General features: G+C 35.5%; 1 protein-coding gene across 1 annotated transcript; it reads right to left on the bottom strand.

The window, feature by feature from the left end:
* Positions 1–334: 334 nt before the first annotated feature.
* On the bottom strand, positions 335–18,415 carry LOC125663312 (papilin-like). Its single transcript, XM_056147687.1, has 11 exons — positions 18,304–18,415; positions 17,888–18,029; positions 17,471–17,536; positions 17,170–17,292; positions 15,917–16,099; positions 4,417–4,481; positions 4,006–4,147; positions 3,318–3,389; positions 2,264–2,386; positions 1,082–1,278; positions 335–496 (listed from the first exon to the last, which is right to left on the bottom strand). The coding sequence occupies exons 1-11, from the start codon at positions 18,340–18,342 to the stop codon at positions 335–337; spliced, it is 1,314 nt and encodes a 437-aa protein (XP_056003662.1). The 5' UTR covers positions 18,343–18,415.
* Between the last annotated feature and the right edge of the window lie 2,015 nt (positions 18,416–20,430).

Raw genomic sequence — 20,430 nt, 5'->3', positions numbered from 1 at the left:
CTTTAAGTGCATGTTTTCACCGATATGATTTATAGAAAGTTGAAAAATTTCTGAAATTAATTCAGGTGTATTAGAATAATTATTTATGCTGTGGAAAATAAAAAATTACAGCTTTAGAAAGATTTTCAATTAAATGACGAACTCTTTACTAGTATGGAGATCCTTCAGAGAGAACAAAACGAAAGTTTGTAACAAACAAAATATATTTACTCTGGAACAATTCCTAACAATAAACATACACATTCGTATCTTTCTACGCAGTCAACCAATACAGCCACTCATCATGTAACAATAACTAAAGTAATCTTTACTATTTTTAGACATACAACACATTTTAACACAATGCTTCTGGATTAGTGCACCACATTTTTGTGGCGTTTTTGGATCGTGGCGTCTCTGTGGTTCTCTGTGTGGCGTTTTGGATCGTGGCATCTCTGTGGTTCTCTGTATTATACGAAGAGGTCAATGGGGCGTCGAACAGGACGACCAGGGATATCTGTAAAATAAAATAGACAGTAATTAGCAAATAAAGTGTTACATGCCATTCACTCACTTAATTTCTCGCAATTTGCGTGGACGTATGTAAATGAACGCGGGCTGGCATTTTGCAAGGCTGTGTATTGGTCATTTATTTCCATTCTCTTTTTCGAAATAAAACTTATTATGATGATTATACGAAGAGTGGAAAATCCCCTTCTCTAACAAATCGAAAGATAAATCTACGAATATTATGTTAAGATTTAAAAATATGTAATGCAATGAATTCACTGCAAATCAATTTGGTCAAACTGACGCGGATACCGGAATCATGACATCAAAAAGATGTCATTTAGTGACCAGTAGAAGTAAACGCAGGCCTGGACTTTATATACATACGATATATTTATTTTTCCAACATAGAAATGTCAGAAAATTGTGCTGGAACTTATATTTGACATGGGTTTTTTTAAAAATGAAATACAAGAACATTTTGTGCTGTAAATCACTACATTAGTTTTTTTTTTTTTTTTTGTTTTTTTTTTAGTTTTATGGGGCTCAACAGGCTGTTATCCTGAGTAGTCCTTTCTTGACTTGACTGAACTCTGATGTACTCACATGATCTCCTCTGACAGCGTCCGCGACACGCCCACTCCGTCTTGAAATTATTTTTGTTCCCCCTGCATCCGCCGTAGGTGAATTTTTCACAGCGATTGGTCTTGCTGTTGTACCACCATCTACGGAAGGCTGCTCTGCATGGACCGGTTACTTTTGGTTGTGAGCAGACGTCCAATACGGGCGCTAGAAGAGATGTCATTCTTTCAGTCAGATGTAAGCTAAAGACACTAACAACCATTACATATCCACTTTTACCTAAGGTGTATTTCCAATGTTTTTGCCTTCAATATCTTTATCAAGTAAAATGATAGCAATTTCCTCGTGAATGTGAACAATGTGCGTATGAATTTTGGTAAAATATACTACGACTATTTCAACGACTTGGAAACATCCGACAAGTGTGAGAATAGACTATAAATAAGAAATGAATTTCGTATTTATGAAACCAACGCAAACGCGTTTCATGAAATGGCAATGCAAGCGTAGAGCGTCACAATTCCTATCCTCATGCATATTTCATAAATGAAATTTTTGTTTTGATTGGCAACAAAAGCACTTATTCTATTCGTCTAGTCATTCTAATCTTCTTGAGACTGAAATTGATGACAAATATCTTCAAGAAGTTACTACGTATACCACTACGCCGCACTTAACATGTGCATTTGTATATAATCAACAATTTCAAAATTAATGTGTCCACTTTTTTTCTACTGAGGCACTCGAATATTGGACAGGGCATCCCACTATAAAACTAAAGAGGATGGATCTGTGGTTTTGGAATACTTTACTAGTTCACATTACAATTGGTTTCAGAATATTTTCCTTCTTAACATTACTGTAGATTTCAGAATGTCCACCAGTTCTCGTTACAATTGATTTCAGAGTTTCACCAGTTTTCTTTACGATTCAATTCTTAATTTCACCAGCTCTCTTTACAATACATTGCAGAATGTTTTACCAGTTAGTCTATGTATTCATTACTTATCCCACGTTCGCTGTGTGCTATACAGAAGTTTATACACAAGACATGTACATGTGTATATTAGATTGACAACCACTCATGTTACAGTGCAGGAGGAAATGACAACCTTAATCGCGTGATGTATAACACTAAAACAAACAAAGCGTATGATTTCTGTGCTGTGGGTTTGACTTTTTTGCTACTTACGTTTAATACAGGCCCTTTTAGTACAACTGACAAATCCATTAGATCCGCACGTGCACCTGTTACATCCATCGCTGGAGGGGAAACCTTGTCCAGGCTTGTACAGCTTGCCGTTATATTTACAGACTACAAAAAATAAGTAAATGGATAAAAAAGGAAAGAAAACAATTTGATGATTATAAAGAAAATACATAAACCCGGGAAAGTGTTATCTTCTGTGCGTGTTTCACCGCGTAGTCTGTGAAGTGACTATATTTACTCTATATTTTTATATTTACAAACTACAAAAAAATAAGTAAATGGATAAAAAGGGAAAGAAAACAATTTAATGATTATAAAGAAAATAAATAAACCCGGGAAAGTGTTATCTTCTGTGCGTGTTTCACCGCGTAGTCTATGAAGTGACTCTAACCCCACAACATATTGGTTCGAGTTAACTTGCTCTTATAGCTACACACTAGAAAAAAAACAGGTGCGCGTTATCTTCAGTACATGACTATGAAATTCAGGAAGTCGTGCCACTACAGCGTGAATAAGTTCCCCTGTAGTGTAACTACAAGAATCTAATTCACAATAATATTTAGCTTTTCGTTACTTTTCATGTATATATGTATTCAAGTTAAAAAGATGACAGTGAAATTTTCGCCACGCTGTGATGCAGGCATTGGGAAAGAAAATAAGAGTTACCTATTAAAATTGAGTGAAAATCATGGAATGGATGTAAAATAAATTCACGAACTCGAGATACAAACAGCATTTATAATAGTCTATCAACCACATATATGATGGCGATATATTTTAAACCAACATTGCTGTCCTATATAAAGAAATGTTGAATACATGCCTTCTCTTTGTCCGCAACTTATAACTTTACAATTATACACAATTTGCCAATTTACGTTTTAACTGACGTTTTAATTAACAAACATATCTGAAGTTTTAACACAGAGACCTAGCGTTTCCTTAACACTATGTAGTCATTAACATTATAGGAATATTTAGAACCTTACCCCGTGTTAACGTTCCATTAACATTATAGGAACATTTAGAACCTTACCCCGTGTTAACGTTCCCTCTGGTGCTACACATCTCCTTCTACAGCCACACCCGTAAGAACAGCATTTCTGGTCTACAAAGAAAGACTTCCAATAACTTATAAGCATCATCATTTACAATTATTCAAAGGATCGGTGTTGTCACCGAATAGTGCTGTTAAATGATGTTATAATCTCCATACCATGCACCTAAAACCCGACCAATGATTGAGTGTAAGCCAACAAGCTACTTAAACATATTCCAACGTACCCCCCCCCCCCCCACCCCCCCACCCCCAATTACCTAGCGCTTGAATTCAATTTTTAAATATATAACTTGTTTGAATTATAGTAATGTATACGGATTTTAGTAATACAATAGAACACGACTCCTAACTGACCCCTGACCCTTGACAGACTCCTGACAGAATCCTACTCCTGACAGACCCCTGACAGACTCGAGCAACGGATTCCATAAAATTATAGTTGATACTTTATAAAACAGTGTATGATATTCAGTTCGAACTTTTGATGAATATAAAAATGCCACTATCATTGCTTCTTATTGTTCCAGTCCTAACTTGGCTGACAAAACTTAAGAAAGGTACATGTATCATGCTCTGTATAACAGCCCTATAACTATTCAATATCCAATCAAAGTCTTTTAGCTGGTTGCGTTTTTCTTCTATATTTCATTGTATTCATATTTACCTCCTGGGCATTCTCCATCTCCATTGCATTTTATATTCCTTGGATCACATTCACAGGTTGTGATGATATCGGACTTCGGACAGCTTCCAGGTTTCTCCAGGGATGGAGGGTGGGGGCGTGGCGGATCATACTGCGCGCATGCCTGTTAGCGTATAATTTCCAAGTGATTAACAATATACATGTACTTGAAATGTTTTAAATTCAGTGTGTTATAAATGAAAATTTATCGCTGATTCAAGTCTGTAAAATTCTTTTGATAGGGCTCCGAAATTCAATTCGTATATCTTAGTTCTTACATTGATATTGACGTACTTTTTTCTAATTTAATTTCCCGGTCGAATGATAATAATATGATAAATCAAATAACAAATTTGAAATGGAATTAAATTAATTAAATAAATGCCTCCTTACGCTCGCAACGAAGAACAGGACGATGATTTTCCCAAGCATTGTCGACGATAACTGATTGAACGAAACTTACAATGTGTGTTAATCTTGTGAGAGTACCGTGCTTATATACATGTAACATCTGCTTAAAAACAAAATAACATTGATTTGTGATCCACATTCTACGTCAGTCATTACTCCATATACGACTTTGAAAAAAACGTTCTTGGGGGAAATATTTGGGAATATTTTCTTTGTTATGTTTTTACAAGTTTCAGAAAATGTTTTGTGACATGCAGGGTGTGTAAACGGTGAGGATGGTCATGAAGTTTAAAACTTCGTGAATTTTCCCAGACGTAATGTTTCAACGTAAACAACACAACCGCAATTAAAAGTAATCACATCGTACAATGTCGCCACTCCGAAAACATCCGTAAACGACAGTTCAAAACCCATGTCAGGAATACCATAACATTAACATTAAATAGGTCACATTTTAATGTCCAGTATAATGTGCATCAGGTCGTGACGATCTATATTACTAAACAACTGACGTGTATAATCCTGCATGTTATACGGCGCTTTCAGAATTCCCTCAGTGATCAACACATTATACACTATGTGATAATGTACCTCTTAAAGGCATTGCAGGTGACAAATCCTATACCAGTAATTGACAAATGATTAATTAAAAACCACATTTTTTTCTGATCTCGGATGTGAAGTAAGACAATCCGGACACGGATCACAGACATTATCTACAACGAAATATGTTTTATCAGAGAGCAGACTTAAGTGATGCATGGAGTGTCCTTATTTCCCCTAGATTTTTATGTATATAGTCGTGGTTGAAAGGCGCGTTTAGTACACATGTACTTAAAATCTTGTCTACGAGAAAACCATGCAAAAGTATTAATGTTGGTCGTCAATAACATTTCTTATCACTTATAGTATTTGAGTAAATAGTTGGAATATTTATAACTTTATTTCAAATTATTGATCGGTCGTTTCTAGTTTTAGTAACAACGCATCCTGTATTTACATGTGGATTAGCCTTTGAACACAAGAAAAATCCTTAGATATTAGGGTTGGTTTTTTTTTTAAAATCCAAAATCCAAATCAATTTTTAAGACATGTGTAAAGAATTTATTGTAAAGGTATTTTCAGGTAAACCGTTTATGTTTATCATCATTAGTGTCCATATAGAGATTACATGGAGCCTGTGTTTTAATATTGTGTTATGTTTTGTATATTGTGAATTTTCAAATTGGTACGGCCTCTCTGCAAAAGTAGTGATTAAAATACTCTAAACGTGCGAAATACTTAAAGAACAAATATAGCTGTGTAAAATTATACAGGCATTAAAAAATTTCTATTTTGGACTTTCGGCCATTCATTAACAACAAAAGCAGAGTGAAATCATGTGATTATATAAATATATTTACATTCACTGATTCTTTTCTCTTATATTTCTTTTGAGTTTGCCATTGCTTTCATTACACATTGAATACATGTCTCTTGCAAACTATTTCGAACCGGTTTTTTAGTACCACTTGTCTGTGTAATCATTACCAAATATGGAGCGTCATCAAGGTCAAAGAGTATATTGGCTTTTCCGTTTAATGTAAAGAATGGGTCAACCATGTTATTTTATTACTTAAATATGGTTTATATTTTTACAAATACATAAAAATATAAATATAAGCAATAAAATATTTTTTTCTGAAGTTTCTCCGGGTGATGAAGACAACAATCACTGCAGGAAACATGACACAACACGCGTAGAAAGCACGTTTTTAAAAAGGCAAAAATGCATTCTAGGTAGTTCAAATTATCTTTTAAAAGGTTAAAAGCTTAATCTTTGTGATATTAGATACATTAATTGCTTAGAATTTTAAGCTTATTGATATATCAAACATTTTCTAATAAACCCAGCAATCTAATGTTTTATATGGAAAAGGGATTCTTTATGGAATAGACCTGTTGGTAAAATTACATCCCCTCTACTGCACTCTTCATACGTATAAGATCAAAAAATAACACCAATGTTATGAAATGTGAAATCTTCCAACCTGAAATATGATTTGAGAGGTTCGACATTATGTACATTGAAATCAGTAAAAGACATAGCACCTAGAAATTTCTAAATATTTTCATGGTCTAAGAAATATCTGAATATTTTGTCCTGTTGTAGTATAAACTAATAATGGGCAACCCGATCAGGTAAACGGAACAATGCGTAATCAGAATCAGTGTACCAAGAACGGCATAACAATCGGTATGAAACGAGTCAGAAGGCGTTTGACCCAATGACACGTTGCATGGACAAACTAGATGTAACACTTTCACATGCTGGATGTTTAACCATAGGTTAGAATCCAACATAACAAAATTAACATCTTTCACTATTTTGCCACGAGATCTGGATATTTCATGATTTGACTGATGGTATTATATGTTAATGCAGTTTCCTAAAGTCATTGACGTTGGTAGAGTTTGAATTGTCACTGCATTTTCATCAATGATTAGAAATTGAACAGTCATTTATCTGACAGGGAAACCGAATATCTTTTTGTCTAAATCACCCCTCCCCCCCCCCCCCCCACACACATACACTGGACGTTTTTGGCAATCATTAAAAGGTAACTTTGAACTGATGAATTGAATGCATTAACACAACCTTATTAAGGATTTTGAGTTTAGGGTTGGGTTAAACCATTTTGTATTTTGGGGGCATTCTAAAATAAGAAACTATATGTTACATGTTATTTATAACAGGTGACGATAAGGAACTGTGTGATCAATCTCATAGCTACTACAAGCAATACACAATAGATAGTTGGGCAAACACGCCCCCTGGATATACCAGAGGGGGATCAGGTGTCTAGGAGGAGTAAGCATCCCTTGTGGACCGGTCACATCCGCCATGAGCCCTATATCTTGATCAGGTAGACGGAATTATCCGTAGGCAAAACCAGTGTGCCAAGAACGGCCTTACAATCGGTATGAAACACGTCAGACAGCATTTGACCCAATGATAGGTTGTATTAACGAACTAGATTGTTTTGACGAACTAGATTGTTATAACGACCACAACATTTGCGAAATGCTGACTTTAGACAAGACAGTTGAAACACTTGCACCATCAAGTTGTTTGTCAGTAATATGAAATGCGTACATGGATTTAGTTAGAGAATAACCCAAGGAAAATAAAGATTAAGTCCGAATTACTTTATTTTACTTTCCAATGATAATTAACCGCCGCACTGGTCTAAAGGTTAGAGCGTTCGCCCCGCATACGGAAGGCCTTTGGCTCGATTCCCGACTGCGACAGATCGAATTCGTTAAAACAGGTAGTTACAGTTCCATCGCCAAACACTCGGCATCAGGTGTGAATGTCATGGGTCTTCGGAGATGAACTTTAAAACGGATGTCCCGTGTTACAGTAGATGTGGCATGCTAAAGGACTCTCTCTGCCCAATGGCCATAAGCGCCGAGCATAGGCCTAAATTTGAAGCCCTTTACCGGTCTTGGTGGCATCTCCATATCAAGTGAGACGTTAAACAAGATCAATCAATCAATTCAATGATAGTTTAAGGTCAAGGGTGGAGTATGGGGTATTCTTTAACAACAATGATAAATGGAGTAATCCGCAGTCAAAATCAACATGAGGCAAACACAGATCCCTGAAAACAGTAAAGGTGGAAGCAGGTGTCTAAAAGGAGTAAACGTCCCCTGTTGACCGGCCACACCTGCCGTGACCTACCAGTAACTATATACTTTTATAAAATAATCTTTTCACTATTTTCGTTTAAATGCAAATGTAGATTAATTCTTATGCTTTGGAAGTCAAAAATTACAGCTTCAGAAAGATTGCCAATAACCAACTTGTTACTAGTATGGGGATCCTTCAAAGAGAACAAAACAAAAGTTTGTAACAAACAAAATATATTTACTCTGGAACAATTCCTCCTATTAATAAACACACATTTTTGTATCTTTCTACACGGTCAACCAATACAGTCAGTCATCGTGTAACAATAACTAAAGTAATCCTGACTATTTTTACACATACAAACATTTCTAACAAATTGTAGTAAATCCCTTAGAGTATATCTAGTGCAGTACATCTTTGATGTTGGATCGTGGCTTCTCTGGAATTTTCTGTATTAGGCATGGACGTCACGTGGGCTGCGGGGGCCAGGAACATCTGTCAAAAATAGACAAATAATAAACATAATGAAATGGCTCATGTTATTCTCTTCACATTTAGCTTTTCTTACCATTCGTTTCTCGAATTTACGTGAACGTGTATGAATAAAGTAAGGCTGTGGAATTGTCATGTGAAACAAAATATTAACTGTTATGCTCTTTTCCGAAATAAAAATAATAGGATGACTATTCCAATCTAATTAAAATCAGATCCTCTGATCCGCTCATGTAGATTGCTACACAAGGATCTGAAGTAACCCGATAGAGGGTCATGTCCGCATGACCTTTCGTTAAGCCAATCAAATACAGGCTACACACTTGTCAAAACATGCAATGTAAATAATATCTGCATTCTCTGCGGTTTTTTTTTTTTAATTCAGCCTGTTAAAAATCCCGTTGGAGAGGAAACAATAAAAATTCTTGGATTGAAAATTGAAATTGACTGACAAAAGAAAACAGTTGATTAAAGCTGACATGAATTAATAAATACGTACACCCTTCTCATCTTATCCGCCATATTTCTCTCATGTAGCCTAATTTACTCTACCCGTATATACCCCAAATGTGATTGTCACACCTGAGTGATTTTTCTAGGTGGACTCGACCAGTGCACATCTCCGATAGTAATATATAGGGCATGTGAAACAAATAAAAATCACATTTTAAAACTTTGCTCAAAATTACAAAATATTTATTGTATACCAATGCAACATTACGAAAGTTTAGATAATTTAGGAAAAAAATTGCAAAAAAAAAGGCTTTTCTTGCATACTTGCAAGTGCATGCAAGTATTTGCAGTTTCTTATGAAATAAATGCGGAGAATTCATTTACTAATTACATACTGATAGAATGGAATAAGTAAAGAGCATAGAATATATTATTTATATCAATTCTTGCAAAATACAGGTCCATGTCATATGTATAATATGTAATGCACATGGCATATTCGCCCCAAAAAACCCGTATCAAATACGGACGTCTATTCAACAGGTATCGGAGATGTGCACTTACCGAAAATATTAGATTATTTTTATTCTGATAAATCCACGAAACAAAATGATAAACTCCATTTGTATCTCGTTAGAACTTACAACACGTTGTCATTCCATTATACAGACTGCGACACACTTCACCCGTGCCAAACAGTGTCTTCAATCAGGGGAGATGTCAGAGTCGAATATTTTTCCTGTATTGATGCTTTTGCAGTTTATAGAAATCGGGAATCTAATCATATACACTGAGCATTTGGTTGGATATATTGCGTGCTCAATTCAAAATTTATCGATGATCATATACAAATTTGGATATACAAATAAGGGAAAAATGATTGAAAATATACATTTGTTTAAAAATGCGGGTATTACATTTGCGATCCATAATAAAACTGATAAACAGTTGATTACACAAAGACACATATACTGTAAAAGGAAATGTATAAACGAAAATATAGTTTTATTGTTTCTTTGGGAACCACATAATTATTTACGGTCTCTGTATGTCCATATTCATTGATTGTACAGGAGAGAGAGAGAGAGAGAGAGAGAGAGAGAGAGAGAGAGAGACTGTCTTACTTCGATGTACAATATATCATTTCACAGAAGGAAAGAAAATTGATCACTGATATAATGGTAAGCTTACAAGCAATAAAAAATTCCTGCTATTTAAAAATTTGTTATTGACAATATGTTAAAAACTTACAGCAGTTGATGCTTATAATTGAATTCATTACAAATTTTAAAAAAGATATAAATCAGTTTAAACTGTGCATGTAGAAAATACTGACTTTGTATGTTAGAATAACGGAAAAAAGTAAATTGTCAAAAAAGTGGGGAGAGCAGACCAGCCCAGCCTCCCTGCCCACCCCAACCCCCTGTATACGTGCCTGAAACAACATATCAATTCGTGTTGAAAGAAAGGTGTATATCTGCATTTCATTAAATTCCAAAGGAGCTCGAATTTATGTCTTCCCCTATTAATTATTTTGTATGCAAGATTCGTTCCCGAATTTATAATAATGCTTTCAGTCAGAGCAGAAATGAATTCATTTTGAAGTACATCTAGTTTGAATGCAAATGTGGGGTTCCTTCTTTAAATTTCATCAGACTCATTAGAACCCCCTCCCCCAAACTATGCAGCTTTGTTTTTATTGATATCTAAATCGGCATATGAATCCGGATATAAATTATATGTTTTTTCGTGATCATATAGATATCGATACTAGAAAATGTTTATACTCTTGCCTTTTGCATATCCTACTAATGCATTACAGTAGAGTGACACTGTATCATATCAAATAAAACTTCAAAACGAATTTTACTGATTTACAAACTAAAACTAACATCTTATCGAATACATTTGAATTTGACGGTCTATTTTCAGAATATATCCATTGCGTCAGATCTACGAAATGAAAATAATCATTATGGCATGTTATAGAAACGTTAAAACTCACATATGCTATAGTCCTGCAATGCATGCATGCGATTTTTCTAAATATTCGTGAATGAAGTTCCTACGCTTAAAACTATCTTGGCCTTTATGCATTTTGTTTTGTGATTTTGGTTTACCATTCCTTACACTGTGTAAATGAAGGGAAACTTGGTAAAGGGTGCCATTCTACACCATACAATTAGTATGCATGCATGTGTTGAAAAGCAAAATGTACATGTAATAAGCAGACATGTATCGTCATTTTTCATTGGGGGGGGGGGGGGGGGTACAACAGGAAGGGAAAAAATGGAAAATTGAATTCTTCAAAATTTCTTGCCATTCAAATTAATAATTAAAAACGATGAACGAAAACAGCAATAAAATAAAATAAAACACCCAAAACAAACCAAGATATTTTATCCGATGTTCAAAGTCCTAATGTGGGGGTGAAGGGTTAAAAGAGTCTTTTACTTTGACTGCCTCAATAATTTCCCCCTACACTTCATTGTCTTCCATCGTTGGGGGTGGGATGGGTGGTTAGAATCCTCTAGCATGAGTGCCTCATGATATCTTAATTTTCTTAATTGGTGGTGGTGTGTGTTTTCTACTATTATATCAGAACTTTCAAGCTGGGGTCAAGTTTTTTTTTTTGGGGGGGGGGTGTCACCGAATATAATTTTTACTTGCATTACAAAATATCGGCCTCTCACTTCTGGGTTCGAAACCCGCTCGCGCCGGTAAGTGAGAAAGTTTCACAGTTTACTTTCGGAAGGTCGGTGGTCTCTTCCCTGGTACATTGTATCTGGTTTCTCTCTTCCACCAAAAAAAAAAAAACTGGGCGCCACCAGATAACTGACAAATTGTTGAGTGTGGCGGAAAACATCAAAAAACAAATAAACAAAATGACCAAAAAATGGATATTGTTATCAAAGGTGGGGGACAGACACTCTTACCCCCTCCCCTTGATTCTATGTACCTTTGTACTTGACCTTTGTATTTGGGAGAGGGCCTACATAGGCTATGTCTGTTGCCCAATCCTGTTGAGTTTTTCAATAACATATGTTTAAATAAAAAAAATTCTATGTGCTTGATAACTACTCATATGATAAACTCAATTATTACATTTTGCATTACTACAATATGCGTCGAGTTCAACGCCGAATGTAATAAAGCAAAATGGCATAGATATATAAGATCTATTGAGCGCGGAATTAGCATAAAATGAAGTAATTGAAAATAACATTATTTAAAGATATGTTTAATTTTTAATTATTGCGTGCTTTAAATGAATCAAATAAATCTGTATTATCAATTAATGAGAGCAATATTGAGTTACTGTTCTCTTATATTGAATTAACGATATCATTTGTCTTAATAAGAGCGCGATTATTACAAGATCATCGTTTGAATTCTCTCTCTCTCTCTCTCTCTCTCTCTCTCTCTCTCTCTCTCATCCCATACATTCGTGCAGTGTTGTATATGCAAATTATATATGCACAAACAATTTATGTACCTAAATGATTTCCTGATTTATAAATCTGAAATACTCTGACAAGTAAATCATATGGTATAAGGATTCATGCACAATACAGGGTAAATATTCTACTCTGACACTTCCCCTGATTGAAGATAGGTGATCGGCACGGGCTAAGTGTGTCGCAGTCTGTACAATGGACAATGTTGTTTACTGTTGGAATACAAATGGAGTGTATCGTTTTGTTTCATGTATTATGCTAATAAAGGGAGTTTTACTACTACTTTGAGTATTTTCGACAAGTGTACACGTACATCTTCGGTCCTCTACAGATATTGCGAGTAGACCCGGGTAAATAGTCGTCCGCATTCGATGCTTTTTCATGGCGAGCATACATGACCATGTCTTTTTTATACGTACAGTATACATGTATTTGCATTTTGCTTGAAGTAATTGTGAATGGTATATATTTTATACCCTTTGCTTATTCCATTTCATCAATAGATCTAGATAATAGATGAAATATTTCTCCGCGTTTTTGTATAGTTTTGACATTTATTGCAAATGTACGGACATTCACGTATAGAAAAGGCATTCTATATTTATTTATCCAAAGCTTTTAGAATGATTTACTATTGTACGATATGTTTATTGTAATTTTGAGCCCTGCATGGTGTTTCAAAACGTGATTTCATTCTTCTTGATGTCCTATAAATTAGTATCGGAGATGTACGTGTTACCTGTCGAAGCTACCCGCACAGGTAAATCGAAGACACTGATGTGAAGTGAAGCGTAGCAAAACTCGTCCCCTTATATACCATGCGAACCCTGATACATATAACAATAGAATATCCAACTAATATGGCGGATTAGCAAAGAAATATGGCGGACATATAGAATTTTACTATATTTATTAATTCATGTCAGCTTTAACAGCGCTTTAAACCTCGCGACTCGATATCGTTCAAAGTACTGGTACAGGTATGTGCCAGAAATGTTGTGATTTTAAGATCGGTACAAAAGATTAAAGGATCCTTAGAGACCGGGTAAAATCATGCAACTATTCATATATGAAAATTTACCAAAATGGGTGTATTTTATCTCGTACGTTTTGTTGTTCATGTGAGTCGAATAAATTAAGAATGGTTGCGAAAGTTTTGAAAATCCTTATGCGAGCACAAATATCTTTATAGTGTGGAATAAACTTCATGGGAGAGAGATAATGTGATTTGTTCACGAATTAACTAGGACGTCATTATCTGTATGGCGTAATCTGATTCTCTGATAACGAAGGGTTATGCGGATGTGACTCTGTATTAGGTTACGTCAGATCCTTCTGTAGAGAGTTATGTGAGCGGATCAAAGGATCTGATTTTAATCAGATTGATAACTATGGAAAAAAAACCATGAAAAATTCCTTCTCCCACAAAATGGAGGATACGCGCACTATATCAATCCACTGGCATGCCTTGTTTGGGTTGTGTAACAAATTAAGGTGCACCGACAAAGGACTATGTACGATAACAGATCTATTTGCCCCCCCTTCCCCATCTTTTTAAAAATTTAAAAGTCTTTAGTGCAATAATTCCGATGAAAATCAGTTGCAATTTTCATTGTAATCAAAATGACGCGGGAGTCTGAATTATGACATCAATAACATGATGCTTAGTCGCTCTTTGCAGTATTTTGACATTATATGGTAGTTTTCCACGCAAATTTTATTTTAGTAAACATTGGGTTTGTTCAAAACTGCGTCGGAATTAGCACTGTACCATAATTTGAAATATGAATGAGAAAATGCGTCACCTCTGATGTTGTGTTTCCTACGTGACTTTAAATAAGACGCACAACGTGAAACCATATTTAGCATGGTTTCTCTTGTTAAATACCAGGCTTTGAGGTTATAAATCTTTTTGAGTACGATTTTATTGTCAAACTGAAACCCCATGCTCTACATCGTACTCATAATCAAAAGTGAAGGTTATAAAACTTTTATAAAAGCATTCTCATACTCAAATGGAGTACATGCTCAAGATTTGTTAGTATGCTTCAGAGCGTGCTCAGAGTTGTACTCAAAACAAACATGGCTGAGTTTGAGTGCGAGTATGGTGAAAGTTTTAGAACTTCCAGACCAGAAGATTTAGTTTTGCGTTAAAGCTCTACATTTTTTTTTTTTAGCTTTATGTGGCCCAGATATATAGAATATCACACTCTAATGTTGATCTCGGACCTGAGATCACTCGAGGGGCAATCCCAGGTCCGAGATCAACATTAGAGTGTGATATTGTTTATATCATATACCTAAAACACAACAAGTTGATAAACATTTTTTTTTAAATTGGGTGGGTGGGGGGGGGGGGGGGGGGTGGGGGGGGGGGGGTCATTGACCCAAACATAAATACATGGTATACTGTACAACGATATTTGACTATTTCATTCCTTCAGAGAGTTTACTTTAATGGTTACGTTTCCAGTACTATTGACATTGTGAAACATGCTAAAGTCTGGGTTTTGTAGCTTTATTCCATTGCTGATTTTTATTTATTTTTTCGGATTTACCAAACTCGCCCGTTTTCAATATTTCATATAATTTGTAAGAGTTGTAGAACTTTGTTTACGTGGCGTCATCGTATGAACGGGAATGTTTACAGCTCTGATGCTGCTATTTCTTTGCTTAAGGAATGTTACCTTATACTGAAGTAAGTTTTTTTTTTACCGTTTCCCATCTGTTTAGCATCTATAAGTCGTTGAAATACGTCGGAAGATAATGGTTCTACTTTTCTCGTTTTATTGCCAAGTCCTCGGGATTTTAGATTTCAGAAATCGTTTTAAAACAGTTTTCTACATCAAAATTGCTGTAAATTAACATTTTATCTCCATTAGGACCGGGGATTTCTGAAAATGCTTCAGTATCACCCTCCATAATCCTCCTACTGTTTTATGTCACCTAGAACGTTGATTGTTTTGAAATGAAGTTAAACGTGTTATTGTTCTAAATAAACAATTGTTACTTGGGTTACCCCCCTTTGCTTAGATACTCGCTACAATTTAGCGCTGTTTTCAAAAACGTTTTTATTTAATTTTTCTGCTTAAATTAAATTTTGTCGTGAAAGAAAGTATTATATATGAAAAAAATTGTGTCTAACATCATTTTTTCATGTAGTTATGTTAGATTTCAAAAGATTAAAGAAGAAATAGCCATTTGAAATTTGAGGGCGAGACAGCCCCTTGACAACGGGCCGAGACAGAGATATCTCGGCCCTTAGGGCGAGACAGCCCTACCTACTTGCAGCTGTCTCACCCTAGCCAAGATAGGTGTATCAGGGCTGATACACTACTAGGTATATGATATAGACTGTTATCCTGAATAGTCCTTTCTTGGCCTAACTGAACTCTGATGTACTCACATGAGTTCCGCTGACAGCGTCCGCGACACGCCCACCTCGTCTCGAAATTATTTTCGTTTCCCTGACATCCGCCGTAGGTGAATTTTTCACAGCGATTAGTCTTGCTGTTGTACCACCATCTACGGACGGATGCTCTGCATGGACCGGTTACTTGTGGTTGTGAGCAGACGTCCAATACGGGCGCTAGAAAAGGAGATGTCATTATTTCAGTCAGATGTACGCTTAATGTATTAGTAATAATTATATATCTATTTCTCGCCAAGGATATTAATAATTGACTGAAACCAATTGTAATGTTTATGTTGTTAAATTGTTTACTTTTATGTTATATTATTATTTTTGCCTTCGATATTTCAACCAATTGAAATATATCTCTACCATTTGACGTGATAGACATTCCCTCATACATGCGAAGTGTGTATGAATCTTGGTAAATATAGTACCTAACTATTTTAACGGATGTAAGTTCTTCTACAGACATAAAAATAGAATGTAAATATAAGGAACAAATTTTATCTTTTTAATAAAAATACTTGAGGGTATGGACAGCAACGCTTCACTTCGGCATAGCTTTCATAGAGCAATAATGACGTCATGAAGTTTGAAGGTGTCAAGCGTCGCAGTTCATACCCTCATGTATATTTCAAAAATGAAAAGTATGTTTTAAATGGATTCAAAAGTACTTATATTATTCTTACACTCATTTTAATCTTATTGAGACTGAAAGTGGTGACAAATATAACCAAGGGGTTGTCTCGTATGTAACAATATGCCGTATATAATATATATAAATTTGTAGATCAGCGTATGTAGAAATTAATATGTACAAATTCACAGTCAGGCACCCCTATATTGGACGCAGCATTCCAATGTAGGACTAAAGTTGGTGGGTATATTGTTTCAGAATATTTTGTTACAAAATATAGTTCACATTACATATTTCAGAATATTTTACTGCTTCACGTCACAAGTGGTTTCACGATATTTTACTACTTCGGATTACGATTGGATTTTGAATATTTTACTATGTCACATTATAGCTGGTTTCAGTATATTTCACTAGTTCACATTACATTTGGTTTCAAAATATTTTACTACTTCAGTTTGTAATTACTTTATTCTATGTGTATTTATTACTTATATCACATTCGTTATATGCTATACAAGAGTGAATGACAACTACACGACAGAAAATGTACATTCTAATCTAAAATAATAAAGCTTGTGATTTCTTTAGATTTTCTTTTACTTACGTTCATTACAGGTCATGCGAGTACACGTGACATGTCCATTAGATCTGCACGTGCACGTGTTACACCCGTCAGTGGAGGGGAAGCTCTGTCCAGGTGTGTACACCTTGCCGTTATATGTACAGACTACAAAAAACAACAACACAAACACGTGCCATCTTCAATCCTTTCTCACTCACATAGTAAAGGTCGTTTTGCCAATGCTGAACTTAACCAAGATCAGAGGCACGCTATATCACAGAGACTCGACGTCTCCTTAACTTTATTCAGCTATTAACGTTATAGGAACATTTCGGAGCCTTACCCCGTTTCTTCTCTGGGGATACACATCTCGTTCTACAGCCACATCCGTAAGAACAGCATTTCTGATCTACAAAGACAACAAGGACTTCCATAAATTTACAAGCATTATCATTTAAAACTATCCATAGCAGCATTTTTTTCTCCGAATAAGGCTGTTACGTTTCCATCAGGAGGATGTTGTAATCCCCATCCCATGCACCTAGAACTGGACCAATGGCTGAGTATACGCTTCCAAACTATCCTCCAATTACCCAGAACTTGAATTTATATCATTTTTTTAAATTTTGTTTTTCTAATTCTTGAAAGTACCTGTCTTATATTATGTATTACAGTCCTATAACAAATTAGGCGTAGGTTGTGCTTTGTTCCTACTTTCAGTACTTTGATTTCCTACTACCTGTTACATTGCATTAGTTACCTCCTGGGCATTCTCCATCTACATTACACTGTATATTCCTTCGATCACAATCACAGGTTGTGATGATATCGGACTTCGGACAGCTTCCGGGTTTCTCCTGGGAGGGAGGGCGGGGGCGTGGCGGATCATACTGTGCGCATGCCTGTTAGGATATAGTTTCCAAGTGATTAACAATATACATGTACTTGAAATGTTTTAAATTCAGTGTGTTATAAATAAAGATATCCAATTGATTCAAGTTTGTAAAATTCTTTTTATAGGGCCCCGAAATTCAATTCGTATATCTTAATTCTTACAGTTAAATTGACGTACATTCTTTTCTAATTTAATTTTCCGGTCGAATAATGATAATATGATTGACCAAGTAACAAAGATTTGAAAACGAATTGAATTAATTGAATAAAATGCCGCCTTACGCTCGCAACGAAAAACAGGACGATGACTTTCCCAAGCATTGTCGATGATAACTGATTGAACGAAACTTACAATGTGTGTTAATATTGTGAGAGTACCGTGTTTATATACAGGCACTGTCTGCTTAAAAAACATAATAACATTGATTATACGTCAGTCATTGCACGATATACGACTGGGAAAAAACGTTCTGGGGAAAGATTGGGAATATTTTCTTAAATCTTTATTTACAGATTTCAGAAATTGTTTTTGGGATAACCAAGGTGTGCTAGAGGTGACGAGCGTCATCAATTTGGAAATTCTCCCGGGCGTAGTATTTTAATTTAATGTAAACAGCACAATCGCAATTAACGACACCGTATATTAATTATATCCGCCAATGACAGTTGAAATCCCAAGTCAGGATTAACATTTCATTACCATTGAATGGATAATATTTCAATGCCCGGTGTATTGTGCATCAGATCATGAAGCATCTTCCACGTTATTGCATTTGATTCATTCCCTGGGAGATTAACACATTACAAATCATGTATATCAAGATACCTTAGTGTCACTAGGTGACAAATTCCTACAATTTATCAAATGATTAATGATAAACCACAGGTGTTTTTTTCTGATTTAGGTTGTGACATCGTAAAACAGACAGCAAGAGCACGGATCAAAGAAAAATCTGCAATGTAATTGTAACACATGGAAAACCATTTTTATTTAATTGTCGACGTTTTTTGCATACATAAATTTTTGGTGGAAGTCCAAAAAATTCTTTAAAAAAAATGGACACCAAGTTGAAATGTACTTTTTGTACACTTGTACTTATGTAAAACGAATCTAAAGGGCATGGTTGAAGACGACATACAGAAACGGAGTAAAAAGTATCTCGTTTTGAATATTTCACCATTTGCATCAAAAACACGTTTCACTAAGGGGTGATAGTTTAACACCCCTCTCTCTCTCTCCCCCCCTCTCTCTCTCTCTCAATCTCAAAATCCACTTCCCTTTTCCCCTCTTTCAATGAATCAAAGAAACGGGGTTGTAATTCCCTATTCGTGTAGATCCGCCGATCGGGTGTACATCTGCTGAATATACTTGCTTTAATTTATACATACATGTACATGCATCGGGAGCAAATCAAAGGGAGGGCGCGAACTAGCCAGGGGGGAGGGGGTAACTAAATTTGTTTATTAATGAAAAGTAGGGAAGGTGGGTAACGCAGGCAATGAAATGCAAAATCAAAAAGAATCTAAGCTCTTTAACAATAGCTCCTCAATACCCCTTTGAGAGTCGTAACAGGCGACTAAATGGGGCGATCCTTCGAATGAGACCGCAAAAACCGAGGTCCCGTGTCACAGCAGGTGTGGCACGATAAAGAATTAGATCCCTCCCTGCGCAAAGGCCATAAGCGGCGAGCATAGGCCTAAATCTTACAGGCCTTCACTGGCAATTGTGATGTACACACTATAGAACCAACCCTAAACAATCACCCACTCCAATTTCCCGCGCTTAGACTGTGGGTCTTCATCTAGTCCATTATTGATTACAGCAGGTCTTGGGTAAATTTAAAGGAACCGGGGAGTATGGTGAACGTCGAATCCTCGTCAGAAGATAAATTTTATGTATATGATGAATAAGTCGTTAAAGAATAAGCATTGGATATATGGCTTCTGTGACAGATTTTGAGAGGAAGTGTGTCAAGGACTGAAGGAAGTGTGTCAAGGACTGAAGGAAGATTAAAGGAGTATGGACAGGATTTGAGCTGAAAATTATCAAATTTTATAATTCCATTTTTATTGTTTACAATGCATCACTAAAGTATTTCTAATGACCAACCAATATTTTGATATCAGTTGTTGAGTTACAAGTGAGATACGGAGCTCATAATTCATTGCCATGTGTACAAGGCTCATGACATGTTTTTGTTTACATATGGATTGCTTAATAGAAAATAACATGTGTAAAACAAAATGATTTGAACTAAACACTAGAAACTGTTTAACTGTGTTCATAATGAACTTGTAAATTGAAAAAAAGGCATTAAACAAAACTTTTACTAGTTTATTTAACCTATGTAAACAAAATTATGGCACGAACCTTGAATTGCGAGCTCTGTATATCTTGTGTAAATCGAC

This window comes from Ostrea edulis, chromosome 8, assembly GCF_947568905.1.
Source record: "Ostrea edulis chromosome 8, xbOstEdul1.1, whole genome shotgun sequence".
NCBI classification, from domain to species: Eukaryota; Metazoa; Mollusca; class Bivalvia; order Ostreida; family Ostreidae; genus Ostrea; species Ostrea edulis.
The sequence above is the reverse complement of the archived record's forward strand: the minus strand, read 5'-3'. Positions and strand labels throughout refer to the sequence as shown.